At 51.6% G+C, this 24,064-nt stretch overlaps 2 protein-coding genes across 3 annotated transcripts in view; both read right to left on the reverse strand.

Annotated features, from left to right (window-relative positions):
* Window positions 1-23,034, reverse strand: part of CTNNBL1 (catenin beta like 1) — a 90,916-nt gene extending 67,882 nt beyond the window's left edge. Inside the window, exons 1-4 of one of the 2 annotated variants that reach the window (XM_083360868.1) lie at window positions 22,991-23,034; window positions 6,768-6,962; window positions 5,258-5,361; window positions 2,885-3,026 (exon numbers count right to left, since the gene is read on the reverse strand). In XM_083360868.1, the coding sequence (XP_083216994.1) occupies window positions 2,885-3,026; window positions 5,258-5,361; window positions 6,768-6,962; window positions 22,991-23,020 (471 nt within the window). In that variant the 5' untranslated portion in view covers window positions 23,021-23,034. Of the gene's footprint in view, window positions 1-2,884; window positions 3,027-5,257; window positions 5,365-6,767; window positions 6,963-22,990 lie in introns of both variants that reach the window. The other variant, XM_083360867.1, reaches the window with a different exon arrangement.
* The window catches only part of LOC310639353 (kunitz/BPTI-like toxin), a 210,302-nt gene that overhangs the window by 52,803 nt on the left and 133,435 nt on the right, over window positions 1-24,064 (reverse strand). The gene's annotated exons all lie outside the window — the stretch shown is intronic.

The raw sequence follows: 24,064 nt of genomic DNA on the forward strand, positions 1-24,064 counted from the left end.
CCTATTCCATATTTTCTACTCTATTCTATTCTATTCTATTCTATTCTATTCTATTCTATTCTTCTATTCTATTCTATTCTGTAATTCTATTCTATTCTGTTCTATTCTATTATTATTCTATTCTATTCTGTTATTGTTCTATTTTATTATTATCCTATCTCTATCCTATTCCATTCCATATTATTCTATTCTATTCTATTCTATTCTATTCTATTCTATTCTATTCTATTCTTCTATTCTATTCTATTCTGTAATTCTATTCTATTCTGTTCTATTCTATTATTATTCTATTCTATTCTGTTATTGTTCTATTTTATTATTATCCTATCTCTATCCTATTCCATTCCATATTATTCTATTCTATTCTATTCTATTCTATTCTATTCTATTCTATTCTATTCTATTCTATTCTTCTATTCTATTCTATTCTATTCTATTCTATTCTATTCTATTCTATTCTATTCTATTCTATTCTGTTATTATTCTCTTCTCTTCTCTATTCTATTCAACGTACAATTTATAATGCACAGTAGCCATGGAAGGTATCACAACCGAGTTTTGTCGGCACAGCCAAATTAACGGCCGAGTCTTCCAAACGTGAATTGCTTCCTACAGTAAATTCCCCCGCGTGACACGGCCCGAGTAAGTGAGATGCAGTTTCGTGATTTTGCCTTCCAGTGACATGTCTGGTGTTTTGCCGTCCGGGACTTGCTTGTTCGTCCCTCTTGCTGTCTGAGGAATACGCCTTCTCCAGCACCGCAGCTCAAATGAGTCCACGTTCTTCCTGCCTTGCCTTCTCACGGTCCAGCTTTTGCAACCAGAGGTAGCTATGGGGAACGCAATAGAGCGGAGTAAGCTACGTTTCCTTGCCAGCTGCTCGTAGCTTGACTGCCTCAAATGCAATGAGTGTCGACAGCACGCCCAGGCACTTTCACAAACACAAGTGAGCACGCACTGCTCGGCGTACCGAAAACATCCACCGTGTAGCAGTGTTTGTCCCAAAGGTGCTTTTGTCCAAACGGCGACTGGACTTTATTTGATTTTTCTTGAAGATGTTGGTTAGAATGGAAGGAGCTTCTTGGATGAGCAGCGAAATGTCTTCAAGAAAAATCAACTGTCAGGAGAAAAGCACTTTGGGGATATCACGTAGCAAGGAAGCCAAACCGAAGAGAAAAATTCCTTTTTCTTTCCTCTTGAGACACTTGAGACCTTGTTCTTAAATCTTCTTTTTCTTTTTTTAACTCTGCCTTCTCATCTACCCTGCATTCCCTCCTGGCCGAGATAACATTTCTAAACAGAGTTTTTTTTCAACTGTTTCTTATCAGTAACTGGGAAAAGCAACAGGCTGACATCCGAAGGATGGCGTTGGGTAGATTTGTTAAACGTCCACGGCAGACCTGCAGGCAATTTTCACAAAGCCTTTTCTGTTTGTTCCACCGCAACTCTAGTTTAACTCAAGATAACAGGCAGACGGGACTCCCAGCTGCTCGCTAACATGGCAGATAGAGGCTGCCTTAATAAGCGCTGGGGAATAAGGTCCAGGAAAAAAATCTGGCCTGCTATCCTGATAGAGCGGGGGTGTCCAAACTTTAGCAACTTGTGGGTTTCAACTCCCAGAATTCCCCAGCCAGCATGCCGTCATCACATTTCATCATATTTACCAAACCTAGAACTAAGGAGAAATTTCCTGACAGTGAGGACAATTAACCAGGAGAACAACTTGCCTCCAGAGGTTGTGGGTGTTCCAACACTGGAGGTGTTCAAGAAGAGACTGGACAGCCATTTGGCTAAAATGTTACAGGGTCTCATGCTTGAGCAGGGGGCTGGACTAGAAGACCTCCAAGGCCCCTTCCAACTCTGTGATTCTGTTACCCAAGGGAAGCAACCTAGAACTAAGGAGAAATTTCATGACAGTGAGGACAATTAACCAGGGGAACAACTTGCCTCCAGAAGCTGTAGGTGCTGCATCACTGGAGGTTTTCAAGAAGAGACTGGACAACCATTTGTCCAGAATAGTATAGGGCAGGGGCCTTCAAACCTGGCCATTTTATGACTTCTGGACTTCAACTCCCAGAATTCCTCAGCCAGGCACGTTGACTCAGGAATTCTGGGAGCTGAAGTCCACAAGTCATAAAAGGGCCAAGTTTGAAGACCGTTGGTATAGGGTAAGGGTGTCTAACCTTGGCATCTTTACAACTTGGGGACTTCAACCTGTCCAATTTTGGCTATTTTAAGACTGGTGGACTTGAAGTCCACCAGCCTTAAAGTTGCCAAGTTTGGACATTCCTGTACTAGACGGGCAGTGATAACAACAAAAAAAATCAGTTCTAATTTACAGAAGGAGACCAAACTTTCCAAAACGGGCTAACAAATGGAAGGGGAAGGGTCTCTCAGCCAGCCTGCCTCCTTCACCTCCCACCCGATCGGCCCATCAGCAGTTTGAATTGCATTCCACATCCGGCCACCTGGGCATCTACCGGGGGGGGGGTGTCTGCACTCAGTTTCTCCCAAGATTAACCTCTGGATCTTCAAACATGGCCCTTTAATGACTTGTAGACTTCAACTCCCAGAATTCCCGTCAGCGTGCCTGGCTGAGGAATTCTGGGAGTTGAAGTCCAGAAGTCATAAAAGGGCCAAGTTGGAAGACCCTTGATATAGACTTTAGGTGGAGTGGACTTCAACTCCCAGAATTCCTCAGCCAATGTGCCTGGCTGAGGAATTCTGGGAGTTGAAGTCCCCAAGTCATCAAAGGGCCAAGTTTGAGGACCCCTGCTCTGGAGCTTCCTTTGGAGACAGGCAGTCCACACCCCACTCAGCCCAAGACCTTCTTCCGGTTGCCAAGCCCCAAGGAACGCAAGTGTGACACAAACGAAGTGAGAAGGATATCGGTGTTGTCGTGTCCCAGCAGCCCAAGGAGGGAGTGGACGGCGTTGAGTTCCACCAGGAGATGGTAGAGGTCCGGCATGGTGGCAACGACATGCATCTCTTGAAGGATGTCGTTGAGATCCAGCTCGGATTCCATGAATCTATGGACAGAGGAGCAAACGTCAGCAGGATCCAAGAGATCTAGGAAGATGCTTTCCCAAAAGGCAACTGGACTTTCTTGGGTTTTACTCCTTGAAGACGTTTTGCTTCTCGCCCAAGAAGTTCGAAGGTAGAACTGAAGAAGCTTCCTGGATGAGAAGTGAAACGTCTTCAAGGAAAACACCAAGGAAGTCCACTTTCCCCAAAGGTGCTTCTTTTCCAGGAGGCAACAGGACTTTCTTTGTTTTTTTCCTTGAAGAGGTTTCGCTTCTCATCCCAGAAGCTTCTTCAGGTTCTGAGTGAATGGTGGGGAATGGAAGAATTTATACTCCTTGCAGAGAGCTGGCCGTTTGCATCCTTTTAGAGAGTCGTTGAGGCCATTTGGGGGTTTAGCTGTGTCCAAGTGGCCTCAAGGACTCTCTAAAAGAATGCAAACGACCAGCTGTCTGCAAGGAGTATAAATCCTTCCATTTCCTCACCATCCAGTCAGAACCTGAAGAAGCTTCTTGGATGAGAAGCGAAACGTCTTCAAAGAAAAACAAGAAAGTCCAGTTGCCTCCTGAAAAAGCACCTTTGGGACAACCAGGAACTGGAGGACTAAGAAGCTCCACAGACATTTCCTTGAAGATGTTTCACTTCTCATCCCAGAAGCTTCTTCAGGTTCTGACTAGATGGTGGGGAAGGGAAGGATTTATACTCCTTGCAGACAGCCGGTCCTTTGCCTCCTTTTAGAGTCCTTGAGGACACTTGGAAAACCACAACAATGGAAATTCTGGGCTTAGTTGTGGTCAAGGACAACCTGTACTAAAAATCTAGAAAAAGCTACAGGGAATCTGAGATTTGGCTCGACTATTGAATTATTCCAAGGAATGCGCTCTCTCTCTCTCTCTTTGCCTCTTTCTTTCTTTTTCTTTTTGCTGTTTCTTGTTTTCTTTTTCTTTCCTTCTTTTTCTTCTCTCTCTCTCTGTTTCTCTTTCTCTCCCTCTTTCTCTTTATTTCTTTCTGTGTCTTTTTGTTTCTCCCTCTTTTTCTTTGTTTCTCCCTTTCTCTTTGTCTTTCTTTGTTTCTCCCTGACTCTTTATTTCTTTCTGTTTTTTCTTTGTTTCTCTCCTGTCTCTTTCTTTCTCTGTCTCTCTTTCTCTTTCTTTCTTTCTCTCTTTCTCTCCTTCTTTCACCACCCAGAGAACAAAGCAGACGGGAGCACGCCAAGTTCAAAAGCAGGAGGGCCAGGAGAATATGGCTCCCTCAGGAAGCGAGGGGTGACTCTCCCTCAAGGTCTGCAGACGGAGGGAGGGTGTGTGGGACTACTGTGTGTGAGAGATAGACAGACAGGGAAAGAGAGAGAGAGAGAGAGAGCGCCTGTTCTGGATCTTTAGTACCAGCAGTGCTCAACCTACAACCGCAATGGACCCCCAAATTTCCATTGCTAAACGAGACAATTAAGTTTTATCCCGTTTTATGGCCTTTCTTGCCACCGTTAAGTAATTATTAAGTTAGCAACATGGCCGTTGTGAATCTGGCTCCCCCACTCACTTCGCTTATCAGAAGGATGCAAAAGGGAATCCAGGGACGCAGCTACCTTCATAAATACGAGTCAGTGGCCTGTGTCTGAATGTGACCTTAGGGGGATGCTGCAACGGTCATTAAGTGTGAAAAACGGTCGTGGGTCACTTTTTCAGTGCCACTGTAGCTTTGAATGGTCACTGAACAAATGGTCGTAAGCCGGGGATCGCCCGTATGTTGCAACTCAAGTATGAATAAGGTTGCGAGGCTCAAAAGATGAAAGAAGTTCAGAGTGCTGGGACCATCTCGTTCCAAACTTCTTTTCGTGAGGAACCATTCCGGTCGGGCCCCAAGAACTCAGGAAGCAAAGCTGTTCAGACGAATACGAGATTTATTGCATGCCGACAGTTCCCTACAAGAATCTGATCTACTAACGGGTCAAGGCAAACGAAAGGCAGATAAGAGTCGATGGAATCTGAGGTGAGCTGGACTTAGATCACTTGGGGTGGTCTGAAGGGACTCCAGACTCATGACGTGCTTGACCCCTCCACCCTCGGGCTCAGCCTGGCCATCTCCTACTCTTCTAGAGTCAACGTTGGCCTTGTTCTTGAGAACGTCAACCTCCTCTCGGAGGGAGTGAAGAGCCACCGCCATCTCCCTTCCCAGCACCAGGGCCTTCCGGAAAGGAGAGCGGCGCCTGAGGAAACAGGTCAACCCCAACCCGACTTACTTCTCTGGATTGTCTGGGAATTTGATCCGGAGTTCCTGGTTCTTATAAGATCTTTTCTCAAAGGTGAGGATCATCTTCTTCACGGAGCTTTCATCCAGAGGTTCCTCCTGGCCAAACACAGCCTCGTTTAAGGACGTGGTCACGGCTTCCACTGGCACCCACAAACCCAAGTTTGAACAGTCGCCCTTCAAGGAAAGCAGCTTCACGGCATCGGAACCGTCTTTCTGCTAAAGGCGGGGCTGGCCGCCATCTTGGATCAGGACCACCCCAACACTGGAGTTCTGGCGAGGGAGGGTCTCCCGTTTCTCCACTCCATTTCCCCCCCCCCCGCTGCTGTGTCACATAACAATTGGTGGGAGAGCACCAAGGAAACACACACACCCCATTTCATCTCTGAACTGCAAATATTCTATCTTTATTGGTGGGGAGTGGGCTTACCTGAGAAACCAAAGGGGATCACGTGATGCCCCCAGGACACTGCAACCGTCATAAGTATGAGTCAGTTGCCAAGCGTCCGAATTCTGATCCTATGACCATGGGGATGCTGCAATGGTCGTTAAGTGTGAAAAATAACTTCGGTCACTAAATGAACTCTTGCGAGTTGGGGACTACCTGTGAAAATAGTGGGGCCCTTTTGCAGGAAGAACACAGGAAGCGAGCGGAATGAGAGAATTAACAAGGGGAGTTTTTAAGGCTGTGTCGAAAAACATTGCAAAATTCGTTCAACTGTGTTGTTGTTGCTGCCAACTTTGTGTTGTTGCTCCCACAGGGAAGAGGTGCGATTGGGGGGGGGGGTGTTGTAATGGGTTTTCAACTAAATAATGGATTTTTTTTTTAAAAAATGGGGAAGCTGCCTGAAAGTCAGTTATGTGTGAGTTGGGTGGCTGCATACATTTGTTTAATAAATAATAAACCCAACCAATAAATAAATGTTGCTGGTTTTTCAACACACACACACACCCCGGAATGTGGTGAATTGTCACCTTGGGAAAGTAGCCCTGATGGGGAATGCTTCTTTTTCCGCGTCTGTGTGAACACCGGATAGTATACGTGACCTCAAGGTGTCCTTTCTCAAAGAAGATGGCGAGCTAAGCTTGACTTGGGATGGTCTAAGGCAGGGGTCCTCAAACGTGGCCACTTTAAGACTGGCTGGCTGGGGAATTCTGGGAGTCTTAAAGCGGCCACGTGTGAGCACCCCTGGTCTAAGGACTCCCCCTCTGGGCAGGGGGCTGGACTAGAAGACCTCCAAGGTCCCTTCCAGCCTTAGGAGTCCCTGTTCTTTTACAGGGGGTCCCCAACCTCGGCCGCAGGACTGGCTGGGGAATTCTGGGAGTCGTAAAGCGGCCAAGGCCGGGGAGCCCCGTCATGTGACTCTCACCCTCTCCTGCCCAATCGGAGAGGGCGCCGCCTTTGGGGGGGGGGATCTGCCTGGCCCCGGGAGGGAGCAGGGGAGGGGAGGGGAGGGAGAGCCAAGCACGGGCGGGGGGAGCAGGACGAGACCCTCACCCACCTCCTCCTCCTCCTCCTCTCCTCTTTCCAAGATGTGCTGCAGCTTCTTCTTCTCCTCCTCGGACTCCTCGGCGGGCGGGGAGGGGTCTTCCTCCCGGTAACGGCCACCACGCTCCCGGGAGCCGGCCGGCTTGGGCCGCCCCTTCAGCTGCTCCTCCTCCTCGTCTTCCCGCGTCCGCTTGGTGCCCCTGTTGGGCTGCGAGAAGGGAAAAGGTTCAAGCGGTCGGCAGAGGAAGGCCAGACCCCCCCCCACACACACACCCACTCCCGGCCCTCGTCTCTCGGGGGGGGGGCAAAGTAAAAGCGGCCCTGGGGGCCCAGCCGGGGCCTCCAACACAATCCCTGCAGCAAGAGGGAGGAGGGAGGGAGGCAGGCCGGATTCGGCCCAGTTGCCCCGTGGGGGGGGGGAGGGAGGGTCAGTGGGGGGAGGTCCAGGGGCTCCCTGCCCCTCTGTGCCAGGTGGAGGCTGGACTCTGCCCCCCCCTCAGAGATGGGGAAAGAGACGCCTGCAATGGGTCCCCCACGGGAATCCCCCCCCCCCGTTCTCTCTCTCTTCTTTCATTCCTTCTTTTGCTTCCTTCCCCCCACTGTCCCTTCCGTTTTTTTTCTTCCTCCCTCCCTCCCTTTCTCTTCCCTCTTTTCCTCCCTTCCTTTTCCTTCCTTCCTCCCTCCTTTCCTTTCCCTTCCTCTTTTCCTTCCTTCCAACTCTTTCTTTTCTTTCCTCCCTCCCTCCCCCTTTCCCTTTCTCCTATTTCTTTTCCTCCTTCCTCCCTTCCTCCCAGGCTGCCTGAGGCCTGCCAGGAAAGCTCCGCCATCTCCCCTGCGGAGGAGGAGAGCCTCGAGCGCTTCGGCAGCCTAGCCAGGAGAGAGCCAGGGGGGTCACCCCAGGGGGGAGGGGGCTCCCCCTACTCTCCGCGTCTCCTACCTTTCCTTCAGCTGCTTCCCCCACTTTTCCTTCCCAGGGCAGGCCGCTCTCTCTCTCTCTCTCTCTCTCTCTCTCTCTCTCTCACACACACACAGAGCATCCAGGCTCTCCTCCATGGAGGGAAGCGGGGGGGGGGGTTGGCTAGCAAAAGTGGGTGGGATGTCAGAAAAGCCTGAATCCCAACAAAAAGAATGTCTCCCCCCCCCCAAGCAGAGAGAAAAGTCTTTTGCAGGCTTCAAAGGGCGGTATACAAATATAATAAAATCAAAATCAAAATCAAATGGCCACTTAGAGAAGTTACAAAATGGCCGTAAAGGTTTGCTTCTGACGGCTCCTCTGGGCCAGGCACACCTGCGGCGGCTGCCTCGGCTTCCCTTCCTCCCTTTTTAATCAGAAAGGCAGGGAGGCAACAGCTGTGATGGAGGGCTGGCCGGGAAGGGGGGGGGACGACACACGGAGTGCCGTCAGACACAAAGCCACGGAGCCCAGAGGAGCCCATCTCGCCAGAAGCGTGGCTCAATTAAAGGAACCCCCCCCCCGATGCCTTTATGGGCAGCTGCAGCCAGCCTGGACCTCAGCTGGGAGACCCCCCCACCCACCCCCAGGCCGGGAGAAGAGCCTCTTTGGGGCCGATGAGCAGAGAGATCCGCCTGGGAGCCCTGAGGCTGCCCCCCCCACTGTCCATCTGCAGCTGAACACCAGGGAAGCCCCCAGAGGTCTTAATATCCCTTCCTTCCTTCCTTCCTTCCTTCCTTCCTCCCTTCCTTCCTTCCTTCCTTCCTTCCTTCCCTTTTTCCTTCCTTCCTTCTGTCCATCTGTTCCTTTCCTGCCTGCCTGCTTTCCGTCTGTTCCCTCCCTCCCTCCCTCCCTCCCATCTATTCTATTCCTTCTCTTTTTTCCTTCCTTCCTTCCGTCCATCTGTTCCCTCCCTCCCTCCGACCTTCCACCCACCCATCCATCTGTTTCCTTCCTTCCTTCCTCAATTTCCTTCCTTCCCTCCCTCTCTCTGCCCCCCCTCCTGACCTGCCAAGGGGGCAGCCCCACTCTCCCACTGAGAGCAATGGGCCTCCTGGCGCCGAGCTGACCACGGAAGGAGCATCCTGGGCATCGCTGGGCCCAGGCGAGCGGGGGGGAGGGGGGGCCCTGGCCACGCCTGGGATGCCCCTTAAGCCTCCAAGGACGCTGGACCAGACGGATGCCCCCTTGGCGAGGCTCCTTCTAGGTCAGGGGTGGGGAACCTCGGCTCTTTTACGAGGGGTGCACTTCAACTCCCAGAATTCCTGGGCCGGCATGGGGGGGGTCACGTCAGGTGAGGGGTGGGACAGGTGTGGATCGAAAAGGTGGTTCTGAAGAGAACCAACTCTCTAGCCCAGGGGTAGGCAACCTCGGCTCTTTTATGACTCCTGGACTTCAACTCCCAGAATTCCTGAGCCAGCCATGCTGGCTCAGGAATTCTGGGAGTTGAAGTCCAGGAGTCATAAAAGAGCCGAGGTTGCCTACCCCTGCTCTAGCCCTTTCTCTTGGGCTTTGTGGGCAGCCCTTCGTGGCCCCCACCCAGCCATCCCCACGGAGGACACCCCGGCCCCTCCCTGCTGGACCCCATGAGGACCGCTAGCTTGGCTTGGCTTTCTGCATCCCAGCCTGCCTCCTGGATATTATCTGAAGCGCCTGCTCCGGTGGCGATGCGCTTAGCGGCCACGCTGTGCATCCACTCGGGGCAGAGAGGTGCCCTACAAACGGTGCCATAAACAAATTAAAAACTGGGGGGGGCTCCTTCACCGGAGTGCCTCCCTTGCGTGGCTCCCCGCCTCCAAAACGGCCCTTTGGTGCAGCTCCTTGCAGCACAATCTTTTTTTTTTTTTTTAAACCCCGATTTAAATGAGCTGCAAGCTCGGGTAAACTCCGGGCTCATCAGCACAACTCAGCGGGGCTGCAACTGGGAGGAGCGCAGCAAAAGTAGTAACTTGGGCAGGAATTAACGCGCCCGGCTTAATCTTATTTAAAAAAGAGGCCGCAGAAGCGAATAAACCCAGCGACTAGGATAGGCCGGGAAGCCGTGCGCTGCGGGGGGGGGGGGGGGAAGCGCAGAAAAAGCGGCCTTCTGCACGCCAGCAGGCGGATTTCGAGCCGTCAAAGGGAGCCACTTATTAGCTACCAATTTGGAAGGTGTGGGGAAGCAGCACCGCCGAGTCGCAAGCGGGACCTGATCTCTCCGAGGGACCCTTTGAAGCTTCGGGGATCCCCTGGGTGAAGGCGGCCCCCTCCTGCTCCTCCGCTCAGCCCCGGACCTGCAGAGGATCTCCGGAAAGGAGAAATCCACACCGGCTGGTGCAATTTCGGAAATAGGAAATTAAGATGCTGGCTGGCCTGTTGGCTGGGAAGTTCATCAGCCCTCGCAAGGGGGGGGGAGGGCGTTTTTGCAGACACAGGAGGGGAGGGGGCAATCCTTGGTAAGAGGCAAGCCAGGAGATTCCTTTCCAGAAGGGACGGGCAGCGCCGGAAACTCAAAGAATATTCGGGGTGAAAAGAGGAAGATGAGGGGGGGTCTCCGAACTTGACTGTTTTCTTGCACAGGTTCCATTCCCCGAACTGGGTGGGTGCACTGAGGATGCGCCCTTGTTTGGGCACGTCTGCAAGAAAACATCAAAGCTGAGAGAGCACCAAGGGCCCCACAATCCTCTCCACACACCCCACTCCCTTCTAGCACTGGTGATGTTCCCTAGTTGGGTCATGAAACGTCTACAAGAAAAGAACCCAGCTCAGGGAACACCAGGGACCCCACAGTCTTCCTCTTTTTATCTTCCTCCTCCCACTCCTCCTCCTCCCTGCCCCACTTCTGCAAGCCCCCCTCCCTTCTAGCATGGATAACTTTACCTAGTTGCGCCATGAAACGTCTGCAAGAAAACCACCCAGCTCAGAGGGCATCAAGGACCCCACAGTTGTCCTCTTCCTCCTCCTCTTCCTCCCTCTACCCCTTTCTCTCCCTTCCCCCAGCTCTGCAACCCCCCCTTCTAGCAATGATGACTACTTGGGTCATGAAACGTCTGCAAGAAAACCATCAAGCTCAGAGAGCACCAGGGACCCCACAGCCCTCCTCCTCCCCACTTCTAGCACTGATGATGTTCCCTAGTTGGGCCATGAAACGACTGCAATAAAACCACCCAGCTCAGAGCCCACCAAGGACCCCACAATCATCCTCTTCCTCCCCACTTCTAGCACTGATGATGTTCCCTAGTTGGGCCATGAAAGGACTGCAAGAAAACCACCCAGCTCAGAGCCCACCAAGGACCCCACAGTTGTCCTCTTCCTCCTCCTCTTCCTCCCTCTTTCTTTCCCTCCCCCCACCTCTGCAACCCCCCCCCCCCTTCTAGCAATGTTGACTACTTGGGTCATGAAACGTCTGCAAGAAAACCATCAAGCTCAGAGAGCACCAGGGACCCCACAGTCCTCTTCCTCCCCCCTTCTAGCCCTGATGACGTTCCCTAGTTGGGCCATGAAACGTCTGCAATAAAACCACCCAGCTCAGAGCCCACCAAGGACCCCACAATCATCCTCTTCCTCCCCACATCTAGCATTGATGATGTTCCCTAGTTGGGTCATGAAAGGACTGCAAGAAAAACGCCCAGCTCAGAGACCCCCAAGGACCCCACAATCATCCTCTTCCTCCCCCCTTCTAGCCCTGATGACGTTCCCTAGTTGGGTCATGAAAGGACTGCAAGAAAAGCGCCCAGCTCAGAGACCCCCAAGGACCCCTTATTTCAGCCCTGAGCTACAAATCTTTATTCGAGAAGGAGATGTTTCCCCGGTTCAGGCCAAACAAAGGGGAAAAGGTTTGATTCTCAGAGGGCTAGAGAGTCACCCATTTGATAGCCTTAAAAAAGAGAGGTGAGGGGTCCAGGGTCCAGCACCAGGGCCAGGAGAAGCTGACGTTTTAGAAGACACCAAGCTGCGAGGCGAGGGGAAGAGATTGGATAGGCTAAAACCTATCAAGAGAAGAACGAACGGCTGCGGGAACTGGGTCTGTCTACTTTAATGAAGAGAAGGACGAGGGGGGACAGGATAGAAGAGTTCCAGTATCTCAGGGGCTGTCCCAAAGAAGAGGGAGTCAAGCTATCCTCCAAAGCGCCCGAAGGCAGGACAAGAAGCAACGGATGGAAGCTCATCAACCTGGAACTAAGGAGGAATTTGCTGATCATAGGGGAACAATCAACCAGTGGAACAGAAGCTGCCTCCAGAAACTGTGGGCGCTCCATCCCTGGAGGTTTTCAAGAAGAGGCTGGACGTTCACCTGTTGGAAACGGTACAGGGTTTCCTGTCTGAGCAGGGGGTTGGACTGGTTGACCTCCGAGGTCCCTTCCATCTCTATTCTGACTGACCTCAGACTGGATCCCCCTCAGTCCCACCTGTCACAGAGAAGAGGCCTAGGAAGGCCAGGCCAGCATTTCCAGTCAAGGTAGCTACAGCCTTTGACCCTTGGCTCGGCCCACCTGCAGGGCCTTCTTTGGGCCTTGCAAAGTTTAGGGATTCTCACCCCCTCCGGACAGCCCGGGGGGTGGCAGGCATTGTTGGTCTGTTCGCTGCTGCTACTCCAGACAGCAGCTTCTTCCCCCCCCCCCTGCCGCCCCCCTTCCTCTTCCGATCAATGCTCAGGGCTGAATGCCCAGCCCGTCCAGAGCCAAGCCTGGCGCAGAGGGAAGAGGGCTGTTGGGTGAAAGCAGAGCAGAGATGAGACGTTCTGAGAGAGGCGATCCAGGAGAACCGGGAAGGAAAAGCAATTACCGGCACAGGAGAATATTTGTAGCTCCAGGCTGAACTTTGGGGCCTTTGGTGCTCGGCTTGGATGCTTTCGTGTAAAAGGGTTAGGGTTGCCCAACTAGGGAACATCATCAGGGCTAGAAGGGAGGGGTGTGTGGGGAGGAGGAGGAGGAGGAGGACTGCGGGGGTCCTTGGTGCGCTCTGAGCATGGCTGTTTTCATGCAAACATTTCAGGATCCAACTATCATCGATGCTAGAAGGACGTGGGGTTTGTGGAGAGGAGGAGGAGGAGGACGATGACTGCGGGGTCCTTGGTGCTCTCTGACCTTGGTTGTTTCCTTGCAGATGTTTCATGATCCCAGTAGGTAACATCATCAGTGCTAGAGGAAGGGAGGGCTTGCAGAGAGGACATGGAAACAGAGGAGGAGGAGGACGAGGAGGAGGAGGACTGTGGGGTCTTTGGTGTTCTCGGACCTTGGTTGTTTCCTTGCAGATGTTTCATTACCCAACAAGGGAACATCATCAGTGCTAGAAGGGAGGGGGGGTTGCAGAGAGAACAAGGAAAAGGAGAGGAGGAGGAGGAGGATTGTGGGGTCCTGATGCTCTCTGAGTTGGGTGGTTTTCTTGCAGACGTTTCATGACCCAAGTAGGGAACATCATCAGGGCTAGAAGGGGGGAGGAAGAGGATGATTGTGGGGTCCTTGGTGGGCTCTGAGTTGGGTGGTTTTCTTGAAGACGTTTCATGACCCAATTAGGGAACATCAGTGCTAGAAGGGAGGAGGAGGAAGAGGGGGGAGGAGGAGGAGGAAGAGGAGGAGAAGGAGAAAGAGGAGAAAGAGGAGGACTGTGGGGTCCCTGGTCCTCTCTGAGCTGGGCGGTTCCCTTGCAGACGTTTCATGACCCAACTAGGGAACATCATCAGTGCTAGAATGGAGGAAGAGGAGGAGGAGGAGGAGAACTGTGGGCTTCGTGATGTTCTCTGAGCTGGGTGGTTTTCTTGCAGACGTTTCATGACCCAACTAGGCAACATCATCAGGGCTAGAAGGGAGGAGGAGGAGGAGGAGGAGGAGGAGGAGGAGGAGGAGGAGGAGGAGGAGGAGGAGGACTGTGGGGTCCCTGGTCCTCTCTGAGCTTGATGGTTTTCTTGCAGACGTTTCATGACCCAAGTAGTCATCATTGCTAGAAGGGGGGGGTTGCAGAGGTGGGGGAAGGGAGAGAAAGGGGTAGAGGGAGGAAGAGGAGGAGGAAGAGGACAACTGTGGGGTCCTTGATGCTCTCTGAGCTGGGTGGTTTTCTTGCAGACGTTTCATGGCCCAACTAGGTAAAGTCATCCATGCTAGAAGGGAGGGGGGCTTGCAGAAGTGGGGCGGGGAGGAGGAGGAGCGGGAGGAGGAAGATAAAAAGAGGAGGACGGTGGGGTCCCTGGTGCTCTCTGAGCTGGGTTCTTTTCTTGCAGACGTTTCATGACCCAACTAGGGAACATCACCAGTGCTAGAAGGGAGCTGAGTGTGAGAGGAAGATGAGGGGGAGGAAGATGAGAAGGACTGTGGGGTCCTGGGTGCTCTCTGAGCTGGGTGGTCTTCTTGCAGATGTTTCATGACCCAACTGGGTGACATCATCAGTGCTGAAAGATAGTGGGGGTCTGCAGGGAGGAGGGGGAGGGGGAGGGTGCTGTCTGAGCTGGGCTGTTATCATGCAGACATTCCAGGACCCAACTAAGCAGCATCAGGAGGGCTAGAAGGGGCTGCCAATCTAGCAGGAGAGGCCTCCTTACAGCCGCGTCCATCAACCACTCCAAGCCGGGTCCTGCGGAGACACCAAATCCCAGTGAGCATCCACAGAGCCAGATGCACAGCAACAGACCATCCATTCCCAAGAGAGAAGCTTTAAGAGGAACTCCAAGGCGAGGAAGCCCAGACGGAGGCAGCTCTTAAGAAAGGAAGCTCGCCCCCCCCCCCCCGCCTCCTAGGTTAGGACCAAGCTGGGGCCGGAGAGATTCGAAAGATGCCTGAACAAATGCAAACTCCCCCCCCCCAGGTTCTGCACAACTCCCCTCCCTGCAGCCGCGTTTCATTTGCAAAGCGGGCAGGAAAAAATTATGAGGAAAATCAATTTTCCTTGTCCGTGCAAACGGCTGGGGGAAAAAAAATAATGAGTGGGATGAAATACGGCGGGGTATTACGTTTTATAATGTCTTCCGTGCCACATGCAAATTATATCAGAGATACTTAGAATTAAAGGAGACGGCAATCAATAACAGCCAAAGCACCCTGTCCAAAAGAAAAAAAACAATCCAAAAGAAAGAACGAAAGGAGAAAAATGGATGCTTTCCCTCGGGATTAGAAGTTTAAAAAGCACCAATAGAAGAGAGTCTTTGTAGCTCGGGAATGAACCGTACGCTCTCCGTGCCAGGTGGTTTCCTTGCAGACGTTTCATGACCCAGCTGGGGAACATCATCAGCGCTAGGAGGGAGGAGGAGGAGGAGGAGGAGGAGGAGGAGGAGGAGGAGGAGGGGGGGGAGATTGTGGGGTCCTTGGTGCTCTCTGAACCTGGTTGTTTTCTGGCAGACGTTTCATTAACCAAACTAGGTAACATCATCAGTGTTACAAGGGAGTTGGGTTTGCGAGGAGGAGGAAGATGAGGGGGAGGAAGATGAGGAGGAGGACTGTGGGGTCCTTGGTGCTCTCTGAGCTTGGCGGTTTTCTTGCAGACGTTTCATGACCCAACTAGGGAACCTCATCAGTGCCAGAAGGGAGTGGGGTTTGCAGAGTGGAGGAGGAGGAGGAGGAGAGCGACTGTGGGGTCCTTGGTGCTCTCTGAGCTGGGTGGTTTTCTTGCAGATGTTTCATGATCCAGACTAGGTAACATCATCAGTGTTACAAGGGAGTTGGGTTTGCGAGGAGGAGGAAGATTAGGGGGAGGAAGATGAGGAGGAGGACTGTGGGGTCCTTGGTGCTCTCTGAGCTTGGTGGTCTTCTTGCAGATGTTTCATGACCCAACTGGGTGACATCAGGAGGGCTAGAAGGGTTTGCAAATCTAGCAGGAAGCCTCCTTACATCAACCATACAAGGAGGAGGAGGAGGAAGAGGAGGACCGCGGGGTCCTCTCTGAGCTGGGCTGTTTTCTTGCAGATGTTTCATGACCCAACTAGGGAACATCATCAGCACTAGAAGGGAGCTGAGTTTGAGAGGAGGAGGAGGACTGTGGGGTCTGGTGCTTTCTGAGCCTGGTGGTTTCCTTGCAGACGTTTCATGACCCAACTAGGGAATGTCGTCAGTGCTAGAAGGGAGGAGGAGGACTGTGGGATCCTTGATTCTCTCACAGCTTGCTAGTTTTCTTGCAGACCTTTCATGGCCCAGCTAGGTAACATCATCAGTGCTAGAGGGAATGGGTTTGCAGACAGAGAGGGAGGGAGGGAGGGAGGAGGATGGGATCCTTGGTTCTCTCTCAGCTTGGTGGTTTCCTTGCAGACGTTTCACGACCCAGCTAGGTAACATCTTAGCACGAAGAATTTTCCCTACTTGAATCAGGAAAGGCCTGCAAGGAAAGACGACCTCCCCCCAGGCCCACCCCTTGCAGCCCAGGGCCGGGGCAAAGGGCTGAACAGAGGGGAACCACAGTGTGTGTGTATGTGGGGGGGGTGACGGGCAGAGAAATGGGGCGAGTGACCTCCGCTGTCTTCTGGACTTTGACCCAAGGAGGGCAGAGAAAGAAGGGACGGAACATCCCAGGCAAAAGCTGCAGCCATTTGCATCGGAGAAGCACCATTAATGGCCAGAGGGCAGGAATCCCCCACCCCAGGCGTAGCCAGGCCACCTTGGCTCTTTTATGACTCCTGGACTTGACTCAGGAATTCTGGGAGTTGAAGTCCACGAGTCACAAAAGAGGCAAGGTGGCCTCCCCCTCCCCCATCCTCTTCCCCGAGGAGGGGCTGCCGGTCGGGCTGCCCTTTATAGCAGGGGTCCCCGAGATTCGGACTGTGGCAGGCGGGCGCACGAAGATTCATTTGCACTTCGTGGGATCTAGCGTGCGCAGCGAAACCATGACTCCACCACAACCCCCATCAACCGTCAAAGCCACCACCGCCAGTCCACAGAACCAAAAAGTTACCCCCCCACACAGACACACAATGCCGGCTAAATCTTTAACCAGCTTGGTGTGTTTTTTTTTCTCCCCTTGAAATGCAAATGACATATAGGCTTCGCAAGCATTTAACTCCAGGCTGTGGGTGAAGAAATGGATCGGAACGCGGTTATAAGAACATTAGTTAGATTTAAGAAGTCTGCCTTCGGCTGCGAAGAGGGGAGGTTTGTAGAAAAGCTCTGTAGAAAAGGCTGCCAGGGTGGGGAGGGGGTAGCCCAAGACCCCACTGAGCAGCTACAAACACCGCAGTCTCACAAAAGGGCTCCTGGCTAGCACCGCAAACCTTGAGAGAGAGGGGGTTGTTTCAGAAACTGCCAAGACAACCCGTGGTGATTTGCCTGACCTGCCCAATAAACTGGAACCCAGGTTTGCTTAACACGGCAAGTCGTAAAACACGGTCTGTAAAGCACCCTGCCTGGTGTACACCGCGGGCTTAGCCCACGCCAACATGTGCGAACCCTCTTGATGTCCTCATGAGGGCCCGGCAGCCAGAGGCGCTGCTTAGGCTTGTCTCCTCTGAACCATTTCCGCACCCGAGTTGAAAAGTGGGAGAGGGAGGCGGGGGGGGGGGGGTGGCGGAGAATTCCCTCCTGGACTTTGCTGGGGGACGAGGAGGGCAACCGACAATCCTGATGGTCAGCGTTCTAGTGGAGTCCTTGGCGCGCTCTGACTTGGCTTGTTTGCCTTGCAGACGTTTCACGGCCCAGCTAGGGAGGACGACCATCAAGGCTAGTTTGCAAAGCCCCCTCCCTTCCAGCACTGATGCTGTGCCCTAGTTGGGTCATGAATCGTCTGTAAAAAAATCAACCAGTTCAGAGGGCATCAAGGACCCCACAGTCATCTTCCTCCTCCTCCTCCTCCTCTCTGCAACCCCTACTCCCTTCTAGCACTGATGAGGTTCCCTAGTTGGGTCATGAAACGTCTGCAAGGAAACAACCCAGCTCAGAGAGCACCAGGACCCCACAGTCCTCCTCCTCCTCTTCCTCCTCCTCCTCTTCTTCCTCCTTCTCCTCCTCCTCTTCCTCCTCCTCCTCCTCTCCCTTCTAGCGCTGATGAGGTTCCCTAGTTGGGTCATGAAACGTCTGCAAGGAAACAACCCAGCTCAGAGAGCAGCAGAGACGCTCCCACAATTCAATCCTTAGCTACAAATATTTGGTTACACTAAAGTCTTCGATTAGATACTGCAGTTTCTTTTGAAACTCTTAAAAAAATATATTCCGGGAGGATCCTTCAGATTCTGAAACTGATGAATTTTGTGGCAGAGATGTGTTTTTTTCCTCTCTCTCTTTAATTCATCTCAGCAAATTGCGAAGAAGCAATTATTAAAATTCCTTCATCTTCGCGGCTGCATTATTTATTTTATTTATTCATTTATTTTATTTTATTTTAATCCCATTTATATCCCACCCTTCTCCGAAGACTCAGGGTGGCTTACAATTTTTAAAGCACAAACCAATGTGCTTAGCAGTAGCCTTCATTCTATGTATCTGCCTGCTTATTAGGGCTTTCGCCCCCCCCAAGCGGCATTATTACAAAGTCAGCTTATTGCCCCCAACAATCTGCTGGGGGCAATTGTATAATTTTGGCAATTGTATAATTTTATTATACAATAAAACTGTGACTTTTCCAAAGTTGTGCTGTTAAAGAAACTCTACAGATTGACAGGGGAGGTCCGTTTTGGTGAAAATGCGCCCCTGAGTCCATGCTGCCGGTCCAAAGCTACAACAACGGCAGCCCGTTTGGATGATCTGAAAAGGAGACCGGTCAGTTTCACGAGGAATCCGCCTGGTAAGGAAACCAGGGAAACTGCCGAACGATTTTTCACAATTGCATTCCCTGTCTATATTCCCTTCAGGCATATAAATTGTTGCAATAATAATCAATTCAGTTCTCATTTGTTTTCAGAAGGCCCAACTGCAGCTTCCATTAGAGCCGGGATGGCATTTCAAACTGAAAAACTGGCAAAAAATAAAGACAAAAGACTTTGGAAAACTCTACAAATCGGCCATCATATATTATTTATATTAATACTGTACATACTTTCTCCAATGGATTACCCTGACCTGTACAAATACCATATCGGACAGAAATACAGAATATGGATATTTATGATGCCTGAATTTCAAGAAGCGATTCTATAAACATTCACACATAATTAGCATGGGGGGGGGGAAAGAAGAGGGGCACTTATATTCTCTTTTATCTGGGAGGGACCCAGCCCCAATGCTTAAAAGAAGAACAAGAAGCGACCACGTGTCAGAAGAAGACAAGGAGAGTTCAAAGACTCGTGTCCCAGATGAGCAATTGATTTTTATGTGTCAAGGAGGGAAAAACAATGCCGTGTCACTATAGTTTAGCTGAACTTGCTTCCTTCAGAAGGAGAACTGTAATCACTCCAGATCGTTAGAAGAAGCAGAGAAATACACTGGTTCAGCCATTAAGGCGATCCTCAGGGCTCTTATTGCTGGGATTAACTTAGAGGGGGGGCCTTCACAGACCCTCCCTCCAGCCCCAGAGAACAGGGGGGGGGACTGAAAAGCAAACAGGGGGTCAGTTCCAAACAGAGATAAACGTGTTTGGGGGGGCGGAAAAAAAATCGTCAGGTCCAGTCCAAGCCAGGAATAAATAAAATGGAGGCTGTTTGGAAAGAAGGCTCCGTTTACTGTTAAACAGAACCAACAGCATTGGGGTTCTGGGACAGCTGACAAAATGGAGTTGGGATAGGTTTGTTTATTTATTTATTTATTTATTTATTTATTTATTTATTTATTTATTTATTTTAATTCCATTTATATCCCGCCCTTCTCCGAAGACTCAGGGCGGCTTACAAGCTTAGCAGTAGCCTTCATTCTCTGTATATGCCTGCTTATTAGGGCTTTCACACACACACCCCAAGCGGCATTATTACAAAGTCAGCTTATTGCCCCCAACAATCTGGGTCCTCATTTTACCTACCTGGGAAGGATGGAAGGCTGAGTCAACCTTGAGCCTGGTGGGACTCGAACCTGCACTAATGGCAGGCAGCTGGTGTTACTTAAGGAGGCATTAGCCCACTGCTCCACCAAGGCTTTCTTTGGGCTTTGCAGTTGAAGTTCTCCCTCTTCCTATGCCACGTACTTTGACCTGAGCTTCTAATGGTGGCGGGTTAATCCTATCATCCCATGTTCCTGTCCTTGGGGGGGTGTCTTTGTTTTTCTAATCCCATCAGCTCAAACCTTCTCTGGGGCTGTGGCTGAAGGCATTTTGCTTACGAATAGGTGGCCCAATCCTGAATAGGATTATCAAACCTGCATTTCAACAGAGCCGGCCTGCTCACTTTCTGCCTAAATATGGGACTAAAAAGTTTCACCTAGCATTTGAATAAGTATTGATTTATATTTATATTTATATTGCTTGTAGTTAGTTTATAAGAGTTAAAGTGCGATAGATTTAATAGTTTATTGTTGTTTGCATAAGGTAGATTACGATTGTTTGTATTTTTATACCCTGTATTGAGCTCTGGGAAGTCGGGGAGGGGGGAGGGGGAAGGGAGGGAGGTGTTGGGGAGGGTTGGGGAGAGGGGAGGGGGTGGGGAGGGGTTTTGCTTTGTTAAAAAAAATGTATAGTAAAACTTTTCAATAAAAAAAAGATTTTTTTCTCCATTATTCCTTTGGGGAAATATAATACTCTGTCTTTTTTTTAATATCTCCCCAAATATTTCCTTCTCTAGGAAGGTGGGTGGGCGGGTGCCGACTTGCAACACAGGGGAGTTGAACAAGAACAAATATGTATATTGTCAGGACCCACCTCAATCCACATCTTAGGAAATAAGAACTCTTGGATGCAAGTTTAGTCCAAAAGGAAAATGTTTACTAGGATGGAATCGATTGTGGGAATACAAGACGGAATCTAACAAAGTTACATTTCAATCCTATATAAAGCATTCCCATTTCAGCCCTTCCCCTCATCCATTTGGTCAGATGTCAGGCCCTTCCCTGGGAAAGGGAACTCTCCTTGGTTTTATGGTTATTGCTTCCTTTTTTGTTCAAATGTTCCCTGTTGTTTGAAGATGCCTAAAGTCTATCCTCTCCCCCCCCCTTCAGAGAGATGGCAGAATCCCCAGAATAAGCACATTGTTCTACCTATACATTTATGAAATGTGATATAAATGGATTCTGACATATATAATCCAATATATACCCCATACCTCCTACCCCTTCCGCTTGCAACACCTTGGAATACAGGCAGTCCTCAACGATCACGAGGGAGCCCAAAATTCCCGTTGTTCAGCGAGACACTTGTTAAGCGGGGTTTGCCCCATTTCACCACCCTTCCTTGCAGTGGATAAGCTGGAAACACGGCTGTTAAGTGAATCCAGCTCCCCCCAAATGGCTTTTGCTTCTCAAAAGGTCGCAGAAGGGGATCACAGGATCTTGGGAGACGTCAACGGTCATAAGTAGGAACCGGTTGCGAAGCGTGATCACGTGGGTATGCTAGAAAGGTCGTAAGTGTGAAACGCGTTGGTAAGTCACTTTTTTCAGTGCCGCTGTCATTTTAGGCGGTCGCTAAATGAACGGTTGTAAGTCGGGGAGCCCCTGGACACAGTAGACAGCAGACTGCTTGTGGGGTGCTTCATTAAGGCATTTCCTAAATTACTTCCCCCCTGAGTTTGATCGCAGGCGGTCCTTGACTTATGGCAATTGGGACCGGAACTGCTGTCGCTCAGCGAGGCAGTTGTTAAGTGAATCAGCACCTGACCTTTTCTGCAATGGTGGTTAAGTGAATCATCCCTGCTTCTTAAGTGGCTTACACGGTCATTAAGCGAGTCCAGCTCCCCCCCACTGACTTTGCTTATCGGAAGCCAGCTAGGAAGTCAGAAATGGCCATAAATAGAAGCCAAGTGCCCAGATTTTGATCCCGATGCCATGAGGATGCTGCAGCGGTTGTTAAGTTTAAGTTTTATTGTATTTGTATACCGCCCTTCTCCCGAAGGACTCAGGGCGGTGAACAGGGCATACATAAAAAATACGTGATACAAAAATTAAAAAAGAATTAAATAATAGCCCAGTTAAAACAGTCGGTAACAATATACAATATAAAAATCCCCATTAAAAATCCCCATTAAAACCCCAACATATCCCCATCAGGCCAGGCCAGCTTGTATAAATAGATGGGTCTTCAGACCGCGGAGTGAAGGTCAGGTGCTGTCCGGAGCTCCACTGGCAGTTGGTTCCACAGAGCCGGGGCGCCCACAGAGAAGGCTCTCCCCCTGGGGGCCGCCAGTCGGCATTCCCTGACCGGAGGCACCCTGAGGAGGCCCTCTCTGTGGGAGCACACAGGGCGGAGGGGAGTTGACGCCGGCAGCAGGTGTTCCCTAAGGTACTCCGGACCCATGCCATGTAGGGCCTTAAAAACCATTACCAGAACCTTGAAGCTCGCAGAGCAAAGGTGTAACATGGGAGTACCGGGAAACTCCCAAGACAACTCTCGCGCCTGCATTCTGTTAAGTGTGAGAGGTGGAAGGGACCTTGGAGTCTTCCTCCTCCTCCTCCTCCTCCTCCTCCTCCTCCTCCTCTCCGCACACCCCACTCTCTTCTAGCCCTGATGACGTTCCCTAGTTTGGGTCATGAAAGGTCGGCAAGGAAACCACCCAGCTCAGAGAGCACCAGGGACCCCACAGTCTTCCTCCTCCTCTCCACACCCCCCCTCCCTTCTAGCCCTTCCTTACTCGGTTTGTAATGAAAGGTTTGCAAGAATGCAACCAAGGACCCCACAATCCTTCCTCCTCCTCCTCCTCCTCCCTTCTAGCAGTGATGAAGACGCCCATTCGGGTGGTGGAAGGTCTGCAAGAAGCCGGCCAAGCTTGGGGGGGCGGGGAGCCCCCAGGACCCCACGCAGCCCCCTTGCCCATTTCTGGACTAACCGCTCAGCGTCTTTTGGGGGACCCTCCACGACCCCCCCCCATTCCTGTGCCCACCAAGTCAAGGAATAAGCCTAAGAGGAACCTCCTAGAGAAATAAAAGGGGTTTTGTAAACAGCTGCATTTCAGCGAAGCCCAGCCCACCCTCGGACCCCCCCCCCCGAGCTCCCCCCAAACTCACCCGGGGGCGACGGGAGGGGGTCTCACAAGTCTCTGCCCGAGTCCTGCGCCCCCCACCCGCCCTTTAGGTGCCTAAGGCGGCGGGGAGGGGGCGGCGGGGAGGGGGCGGCCCCCGGCCCGCCTTCCGAGGCCGCCCGTGGACGGGAGACCACCAGGCGATCCCCGGCCCCCGCCTGGACTCCGGCTCCCCCTCCTCCCCCGCGTCTCGTGGCGGGCAGTCCCCCCTCGGGCTCCGCTGGACTACAACTCCCATCAGCCCCGCCGGCCGAGGGCTCACAACCACCACAAGCATCCCCCCCCCCAAAAAAAGCCCGGGCCTCACCTGGTAGCTGAGCAGCTCCCCCACGTCCATGGCCGCCGCTCCCGCCGGCTGTCGCGAAAGGTCGCGCCGCTGCCGTAAAGCGCGCCCCCCCAGAGGCGGCCCCGCCCGGCTGGACCTTCCGCCGTAAAGCGCGCTCGGCCGACCGTAAATGCGGCAATAGAGGCGCAGAGAGGCTTTACTCGAGTAGCTGCCCGGCCCGGATTTGCGGGAGGGGAGGTTCTGGAGCAGGGGGAGGGGAGGAGGCCGGAGGAACAGCCGGATATCCCTCCAGCCGCCGCCCCCCCCCGCTCAAGAAACCGTGCATAAATGCAGGAATTTTATATCTTGCGAAACTGCAGCTTATTAGGAAGAGACATGATGGCGGTCTTCCTCTATCTCAGGGGCGGCCCCAAAGAAGAGGCAGTCAAGGTCTTCCCCAAAGCCCCTGAAGGCAGGACAAGAAGCAACGGATGGAAACTCGTCAAGGAGAGAAGCGACCTAGAACTAAGGAGAAACTTCCTGACAGTGAGAACAATTAACCAGTGGAACAACTTGCCACCAGAAGCTGTGAATTTTTAATTTATTTTTAATTTATTTTTATTTATTTTAATTCCATTTTATACCCCGCCCTTCTCCAAAGACTCAGGGCAGCTTACAAGCTTAGCAGTATGAATGCTCCAACACTGGAGGTTTTTAAGAAGAGACTGGACAGCCATTTGTCTGAAATGGGATAGGTTTCCTGCCTGAGCGGGGGGGGGGGGGGAAGGGGGGGGTGTTGGACTAGATGTCCTCCAAGGTCCCTTCCAACTCTATTATTAGTATTAGTATTATTAGTATTACCTACCTATGGATAAGTCTAGTTTAATGAAGAGAAGGATGAGGGGGCACAGGATAGCAGTCTTCCAACCTCTCAGGGGCTGCCCCAAAGAAGAAGGGGTCAAGCTCTTCTCCAAAGCGCCCGAAGGCAGGACAAGAAGCAACGGATGGAAACTAGTCAAGGAGAGAAGCAACTTGCAGCTAAGGAGAAACTTCCTGACAGTCAGAACAATTAACCAGTGGAACAACCCGCCTCCAGAAGCGGTGAATGCTCCAACA

Source organism: Vipera ursinii (assembly GCF_947247035.1).
Source record: "Vipera ursinii genome assembly, chromosome: 3".
Lineage (NCBI taxonomy): Eukaryota > Metazoa > Chordata > Lepidosauria > Squamata > Viperidae > Vipera > Vipera ursinii.